Here is a 9,114-nt window from a genome sequence, read left to right as displayed (position 1 = left end):
GTGCGGACTCCACGGACAAAGTGAGCATCGCCTCCTTCCACCTGACAGGCGACAAACACTTGTGGTACCACCAGTATAAGGGCGCCCATGGATTTCAACCTGCCATCGCATCGCTGAATTGATAAATGATAAATATTCAGTTTGGACCGCCAGCTTGCAGCAGCGCCCTATGAGAAGTCATCTCCTTCAAGCACACAGTCATGGTGGCAGAGTACAACAAGAAGCTCAATGCCCTCTTGTGCTGAGTGCCAGAACTCCCGGAGGATCAGGTGGTTTCCATCTACGCCACTAACCTGCAGGAATCTTTACAGCTTGATGTGGAGATGTGGAGAACGGATAGCCTGCTGGACGCCATGAGTTTGGCTCGCTTGTGCAAGCAACGTGCAGTGGACGTCCCCAACAGCTCAGCAAGTAGCACTAGGTGTTCACCAGCCATTCCCAGACCTCGGAGCTCCACCTGCACCTGCAATTCCAGTAGTACCACCTCCAGGACAGGCAATAGTAGCAGCTCCAGCAGCCCACCCACAAGAAACTCTCCGTCTTATTGATCCAGATTCAGACGACGGCAAAGTAGACACTTCTATGGAGGCTGCAAGGGGCTAGCAGCAGTCCTTGGTCCAGCTCGAGGATGAGCTGTTCAAAAAGGGAGGGAGAGATGTTATGTGGGGATAGATTGCACAATAAGGCCACCAAGGAGAGGGTCACAGCTGAAATTGAAGGGGATAAGTATCCCTAGTTATCCTTAGCAGTTTAGTTCTCTTAGGAGTATTTCTTAATTCTCAAGTTATTTATCTACTGAAGCTTGTTAGTTTGGCTTAGCCTCCAAGTTTGTAAGAGCATGTACCATGGAGGTAGCAGCAAGGTGCTGCCTCCGTACATCCACGTAGGCTTGGAGAGCTGGGGCCATTGCCCATACGGATAACCGTCCAACCCCTCATGCTGCCTCACAGGTCCCTGCATGCGCCTTTGCTTCCCCAGTTTGCCACACCCTTTTTGTCCTTCCCTTCTCTCTCTTTCCTTACAGAAATGTAGGGAAAGGCCGCGTACAATAGATCCAAAGTGGTCGGACCCTGCGCAAGCGGGAGCTACATGCACCGGGTTGCCCTTTTCTCTCTCTTTCCTTTCTTTACTGAAGCAGCGGCCTTCTCTTCAGGCTAGCAGTTAGTTGCCGCCTCGAGGCTAGCAGTTTGCCACCATGGATTCCGAACCTAGCTGGACCTGCGGGCAGTAGGTTGGGCCTACCTATTGGCCATGCCCAAAGCTGGCTACACAATGCCTAGCATATCCTCCCCAAGTTTCTCCCGTGCTCTTGTTGTGCTAGGCTCGGCGTCGCACCTCATCTGTCCAGGGCCATCTACAATGTTCATAACATCCAGTGTGATGAAACCATTACTATATCTTGGTATCCATTGGTATAGAGCTTATGCATGAAATCACATTCTATCAAGTGAAATTTTATGGTAAAAACTACGAACTATGATTTATAATTGATAAGTAGCAGTGAAGCCTAGCACAGTTGGGAACTAAATAAGATACATTGTTTTAAAACAAAAACCTGGACTGATCTATACATATGTCATCCATTTTTTCTTTTTACTATGCCCTTTGTAACACTTACGAATCATTACCAAACAGTGGCGGGCACAGTCCATCATATATGTACCGGCTTATTTCGGAGTACTACTCAGCTGATGATTTGGTCGTACGGCAGAAGTCAACATCTTAAAAGAACACAAGGCACGGTGGACTACTCGTGTGTTACCATTATTTATATGAAGATAATGTGGGGTCTTGTTGAAGCCCAAATGATGTTGCCACAACCATTGCAGTTCTTCCTTTTGCCTGTATGTAGGGTTGGACGGGGCTGCTCTCTTCAGTGTAATAGGCTGTTTCCCCCTGGAAGTTCAGTTGTGTAACATCATGCTCCTTGTGATAATTTAATTTTGTGGCTTCTTTTTCTGTGTAAACGGCTGAGGCAATGAGCGCCAAGCGCAACCGTCTAATCTATATGAATTGTATTAACTGTAGAAGCTAGATACAGTATGTGACGCAGAATGCAGTGTTGCGGTTTGAAGGAAAGAGTAGAGGGCTGGTTTAGCACAAATTTTGTCTGCTCTGAATCCAAAATATTAAACTTTGGTCTGGTGTCTGTCATTGTTAGAAATTCAATCTGTTCATGAAATTACATTACAAAACTCATTGTCAAGTCTGCAATGTGCGTTACTCGTATATAAGCTGGCACCGGTAAGTGGCCATCAAAACATTTACAAAACTTGATCAAATGTTTATAATGGTTGTAGGATCTAGGGGAAGCCATTTCTCACATTGTGCATCTTGTTTTACGTCAAGATCATTTATGCACATGTGCAGGGGGTGATTTCCTTTATCACACAACAAAATTGATGTCCTAACATATCATATTTTCACCTATCGAGAGTTATGTGTTTTGTCAACTACCAAAAAGGAGAGATTGAAGGTGCAATCATATATTGATGTTGATGACATATATGAACTAATTATGTTTGTAAGTATATCACATGTTTTAGTCCCTGCAGAATCATATGTTTGTGGATCATGGTCTACATATTTCTACATTATGTTTCTAAGGAACAAAGATAGCTTAGTTTTTCGGGTTTGTTCTCGAGTATAGGGATCCCGCACTATTAAGAGTGGATCATTGGGGCACGTGAAAGAATTGTTCAATGGTTTATTCCTATGCTTATCATTCATATCTTTTACTTATGTCACACACGTTCACCCACCATATATTTCATATGGTGTTTGTTCACAAAATCCATTCTGTGAGCTATTAGGAAAAGTGCATGTTTTTCACTGTCTACAGAAGGTTTTCAACAGATTTCTGGGTCCGGTCACTCCAATGCCACCAGATGTCCGGTGGACGCTGTTCGGAAATCCGGCGGCACACCTACAGAAGGTTTTCAATGGATGTCTGGTCTTCTCTAGACGTCTGGTCGCTCCGATGCCATACCGGACATCCGGTAAAACCATCCAGAGCCAAACAAAACGGATTTCTAGTCCTCATTGGAAATTCAGCTTGATCCATCAAGTACCGTTTTAACGGATTTTTGATCCTCATTGGACGTCCGGTGCTCCTCGAAACACCGGATGTCTGGTACTCCAGACATCCGGTACTTCGGGCTTTTAGCTGTTCTCTGCTATACACCTACCCTCTGACCTGCTTCAGCCATCGGATGTCCGGTGGTATCATTGGATGTTCGGTGTCTCGTTTGCCACCGCACGTCGGATAACCCACCGGTCGTCCAACACTTAGCAACACAACTTCATCCAATGGCCACATTTGCTCTTGTGCTATATGTACCCCTCTCCCACTCCCGAGAGGGTTGACCACTTTATTCCAAATATCCCAAGAACCCTAGAAGTGCTCCCTCTCACCCTTCCACACCAAATCCTAGATCACGGAAGCGTTTGTGAGAGTTCTTGAGAGTTGTTTCAATCAAGTGATAGATCTACTCCCTCCCCTCCTTGTAACCGAAGCAAATCATGATTTGAGCAAGTCTTGAGCTTTTCCCTTTGATGTTGTTACTCTTGGAGGTTGGAGACTCTTGGGCGGCACGGGTTCTTCGGAGAGGAATCATTCATTGTGATTACCCCCCGAAAGTTTGTGAAGGTTTGGAGACCACCTCAAGGTCTATCACTAGTGGTTGAGAAACGCCTTCGTGGTGTTGTCTCAATGGGAGAATAGGGTGAGCCTTCGTGGTAACATTCACCCCTCCAACCAGTCTCCAACGATGGCTAGCTTCCCTCCAAGGAATTGAACTCGACATACATCCTTGTCTCCCGGAGTTACGGTTATCCCTAACTCTAACTATCTACTTGTGCTTATTTGTCTCTAGTCTTTACTTTACATATTATTGTGCTTGCTTACCTTGCTACTTGGTGTTGTTGAATATATTGCTTAACACTAGATTCACCTTAGCAATTGTTAGGCTCACTTTCATATTCTGCTTTATTGCCTAAAATTGCTAGTAACAATTAAATTTATATTTGCACCTATTTACCTCCTCTAGGCCCATCTCGATCCTTTCACCTGTGTCGACTTCGTTGGGCACCGGCGGTGGCGATGCCTTGCGGCGTCGTATCCTTCCTTGGAAGCATCGTCGTGTCATGCTCCTCTCCTTGCCTATCATGTATGCTTTTTGGGCATCACAAGATCTAGCTCCTGGATCAGACGGTGGCGGCGCCCTGGCGCTCTAACCACCATGGTGGCACTGTCTCGGAGGTGTTGATCCCTACTGGTCGTTGGAGATCTCGGGGTGGTGATTGGCTGGTTGAGGTTTGTGGTTGTGGGTTGGTGTGGCCGGTGGTGGTGGTGCGGCCGGCTTGGGGTCGACAGTAGTTGTTCGGCGGTGTTCTTTGGGGTTCGGCGGTTGTGCCTTTGGCGCCGCAGTGCGGCCATCAGTTTCCCCTCGCGAAGGTGCCTCGCCCTTGTTGTTGTGCATGTTGTCATTGTATTGCGACGAGCTTCGGGCTCTTGGTGATGTTTTGGCTCATCTTTGCTCATGGATGGCGCAAGATGCCTCCCGAACTTGCTAATCGTTCCGAATTTCTGTGGCGGAGCTCCCAGTCAAGGTTCGCGTTGTTGCACTCGTTGATTGTAACTGCTCCTGAGTTGCGCTGTCGGGCTCGTTACGCACGCCAGTGTGGTGCGCTATGTTGCTTGTAAAGTCTGGTATTGTGATTCCTCAACAACACCCCACATTTACTTGTCTTTCATGGCGATGGTTCTTATGTCCTAAGCGTCCTTTTTACTTTCTCTCATCTTCTTTTACCCCTGCTATTTGTAAGGTTTTTGGTCCAGTTTCCCTCGTAAACAAAGTCAACTTGTTCAGGGTTTCGATCCGGTTTTCCTTATAAACTGGATCAACCAAAGCCCTTTTTCGCGAATACGCAAAGTGATCATTGCATTGATAGAAGGAAAGCAGAATGAATACATAAGAGGATACAACACATAATATGGACGCATACATCAGCAGACGTGGACATGGGACCCATAGCAGGGAGACACATGATGCTCAGCCCGGACAAAGAAAAAAACACAGCTAAACCACCAAGCCAAGCCCAGGTAGAGGGGCAAGCCGAACCGACAAGGCGTCGATCATCTCTAACTCCAGCACCAGGGATGCCGCAAGCAAGCAAGATGTCGCCTTCAAGAAGGGGAGCGACGTTGTGATGTTGCCGCCATCCGATCCGAAGAACCGGACTAAGGGTTTCCCCCGGTGCTCGAAGAAGGGCACGGATAGAGGCTATGGCACCACCTCCAAGAAGGGAAATGACACCCGTGGGTGCCGCCACTGCCAGCGTTGGCGAGCTGAGCAGGGATTTTGCCATGGCTTGAGTCTGAGCAATCCCATTGCAGCAGATAAGGGTCTGGAGATGGGAAAGTCGCTTCGTTGGTCAAGATTGCCACCTCAGGAGGAGGTGGGCGGGGTTGCGCCTGCCGTCGATGGGTGGCACCGGGCGACGCCGAAAAAACGCAAAATTTGGGATTGGGACATTGTGGAGGTGGAAGGGGTCGGAGGGCGGGAGGACGGAAAGAGTCAACTAGGGGGAAGGGATGGCAACCGACGCCACCGGCAAGAGCCAGAAAGGAGCGCATATCCAAGCTACCGGGGATGGTGCCCCCAAGACGCCGACAAGTCGAAGGCTGGAGAGGACGCAACAGTCAGAGCGTCGGGGGCAGAATGTAACACCCACGATGCGGCTATATCTCCCACCTGTCGGAGCACGCTAGAGGCATAACCGCATTATAGGCAATGTCGCAAGAGGGGTAATCTTTACACATCCCATGTACTGAATAAGAAAGAGGTACATAGTTGGCTTACAATCGCCACTTCACACAAGGACATAAATATAGCATTACAATCATCCAGATACAATCAAGGTCCGACTACGGAACCAAAATAAAGACAGCCCCAAATGCACAATGTCCCCAATCGTCCCAACTGGGCTCCACTACTGATCGTCTGGAAAGGAAATGTAGTATCGTCCTGAGCCCTCATCGAACTCCCACTTGAGTTCAGTCGCATCTCCTGGATGGTATCATCGGCACCTGCATTTGGTTTTGGAAGTAATCTGTGAGTCACGGGGACTCAGCAATCTCACACCCTCGTGATCAAGACTATTTAAGCTTATGGGTAGGTAAAAGGTATGAGGTGGAGCTGCAGCAAGCACTAGCATATATGGTGGCTAACATACGCAAAAGAGAGCGAGAAGAGAAGGCAAATCACGTTCGAGAATCTATGATCAAGAAGTGATCCTAGAACTACTTACGTTCAAGCATAACTCGATACCGTGTTCTCTTCCCGGACTCCGCCGAAAAGAGACCATCACGGCTACACACGCTGTTGATTCATTTTAATTAAGTTAAGTTTCGGGTTTTCTACAACTGGACATTAACAAATTCCCATCTGCCCATAACCGCAGGCACGACTTTCGAAAGTTCAAATCCCTACAGGGGTGTCCCAACTTAGCCCATCACAAGCTCTCACAGTCAACGAAGGATATTCCTTCTCCCAGGACGACCCGATCAGACTCGGAATCCCGGTTACAAGACATCTCGACAATGGTAAAACTAAACCAGCAAAGCCACCCGATGTGCCGACAAATCCCGATAGGAGTCGCACATATCTCGTTCCCAGGGCACACCGGATAGGTCAAGCTACGAGTAAAACCAACCCTCGAGTTGCCCCGAGGTGGCCCCGCAGGCTGCCCGTTTCGGACCAACACTCGGAGGAGCACTGGCCCGGGGGGGGGGGGGTTTAAAATAAAGATGACCCTTGAGTCCACGAAACCCAAGGGAAAAAGGCTAGGTGGCAAATGGTAAAACCAAGGTTGGGCCTTGCCGGAGGAGTTTTATTCAAGGCGAACTGTCAAGGGGTTCCCATTATAACCCAACCGTGCAAGGAACGCAAAATCAAGGAACATAACACCGGTATGACGGAAACTAGGGCGGCAAGAGTGGAACAAAACACCAGACATAAGGCCGAGCCTTCCACCCTTTACCAAGTATATAGATGCATTAAAGTAAACAAGTTATAATAATGATATCCCAACAATAAACATGTTCCAACAAGGAACAAACTCCAATCTTCACCTGCAACTAACAACGCTATAAGAGGGGCCGAGCAAAGCGGTAACATAGCCAAACAACGGTTTGCTAGGACAAGGTGGGTTGGAGGTTTGACATGGTAATATGGGAGGCATGATAAAGCATGTGGTAGGTATCGATGCATAGGCATAGCAATAGAGCGAGCAACTAGCAAGCAAAGATAGAAGTGATTTCGAGGGTATGGTCATCTTGCCTGCAAAGTTCTCCGAGTTGGCGTAAGCTTGATCCTCGTAAGCGTACTCAACGGGTTCCTCGATCACGTACTCGTCTCCCGGCTCTACCCAAAGCAAGAACACAAGCAAAGGGAGACACAATCAATCACGGTGAAATGCGCAAGCAACATGATGCAAAATATGACATGATATGCGGGATGTGATATGCAATGCATATGCGTGCTTCGGAAAGGAAAGATTGAACCAGGCCTCAACTTGGAAAATCAAGAGTGCCGCTGGAAAGATGAGTTGATTTCAGTCGAAATCCATATAAAGATCACCGGAATCGGATGCACGGTTTGCAAATGGCAAGCAAAACAATAATGGCACCAAACTGCGATTAACAGCACGATGCCATCTAAATGCATCAAGAGAAATAAGCTACTGCACTCTAACATAGCAACAAAGCACATGGCAGTGATCCACTCAAGATGCTTAACAAAAGATGAACACTGAGCTACGGCTAAATCACACAATAGCAGGTTCAAACAAGTATGGCAAAAGTGCAAAAGATATCAGGTTCACAGACTTAGTGAAAATAACATGTCAGGATTTAATATCAGGAAGCAATGTTTAGAGCAAGATAACAACATGCTACAGGAACATATCATGGCAAAGCAAGGCATGGCATAAAACTACTCAAAGCATATAACAAAAGTCCCTTACTGGCCATAAGCCAAAAGGGATCATAAAATACAATGGCACCAATGTAAACATAGCAAGTTTCGTTAACAGATTCAGACTTAGTAGAAAAACTGGACATGGCATAAACAGAGTTACGTAGGCATGTTTACAAGCTCGATGCACTCACCACAAGTCATTGCATGATAAACTAAAAATACACCCAGCAAGAAGACATGATCGAAAAGCTAACCATGGCAAGAACACTCTCATAGCATGCATGGATCAACTACAATAACCTCGGCAAAATTGATTAACACATAAACAATCTGCCAGGAACATTTTATAGTAAAATTAGAGCAAGATTGAGTCATGCTAGGGTGCTCCATAATTGCAAACAAAGACATGGATGGATATACCATAACAATATCTCAAAATCATCCTTACTGAACATGCTCAAAAGAGGCATGGATCACTCTGTAGCAACATGAATACATGGCATAAAAATATCATCAGGGAAATGACTTAGAAGAATTCCAAGTCCCTGAAATCAGCAACATCACGAGAGCTACTTTGCATGCTTGTGCTAGTCACCACAATGATCACAAAAATACATGGCATACACCCCTGTAAAGATGGCATGGCATAGCCCAAAACACATGTAGGGCTCAAGTTCATAGGAGGCACACATTAAACATGGTAAAAATGACAAATGTCCATAATCTGTTAAGAATCTGAAACTAACAATACATAGCACTCTTGCAACAGCATTTAGGGCATCAAGATGAACTCAAATGAACATGTTGCAATGGAATAAATGAAGTGCACATCCGGACGAACAATTTGATATGCTACACGCCCAAAATGGAGTTACGGATGTTGAGATATGACATGATGAAGATAGCTAAAAATGTTAGGGACTTGGGGGAAAAACGAGGTCAACCCCTAGAGGTTTCACTGTAGCAGATCTGGATCAGGGCACGCTTCCCGAGGTTCCTCGGGACCTCGCCGGTGACGAAGGCAGGACGGTGGCCGGAGTTGAATGGAGGAGGCCGAAGCTTGAAGAGAAGGACAGGGGCGGCGCGGATCCGGTCGCCGGGGCGCGGTGCGGGCGACAAGGCGCGACGACGG

General features: G+C 46.9%; 1 protein-coding gene across 2 annotated transcripts in view; it reads left to right on the top strand.

Annotated features, from left to right (window-relative positions):
* LOC123043971 (translation initiation factor eIF-2B subunit beta) overlaps window positions 1-2,199 on the top strand; it is an 18,909-nt gene extending 16,710 nt beyond the window's left edge. For both annotated transcript variants that reach the window (XM_044466590.1, XM_044466597.1), the window contains one exon: window positions 1,636-2,199. In XM_044466590.1, coding sequence (XP_044322525.1) covers window positions 1,636-1,726 — 91 coding nt within the window. In that variant the 3' untranslated portion in view covers window positions 1,727-2,199. The remainder of the gene's footprint in view (window positions 1-1,635) is intronic.
* Window positions 2,200-9,114: the final 6,915 nt, after the last annotated feature.

Source organism: Triticum aestivum, chromosome 1A (genome assembly GCF_018294505.1).
Source record: "Triticum aestivum cultivar Chinese Spring chromosome 1A, IWGSC CS RefSeq v2.1, whole genome shotgun sequence".
Classification (NCBI taxonomy): domain Eukaryota; kingdom Viridiplantae; phylum Streptophyta; class Magnoliopsida; order Poales; family Poaceae; genus Triticum; species Triticum aestivum.
This window is presented reverse-complemented; position numbering and strand designations above follow the sequence as displayed.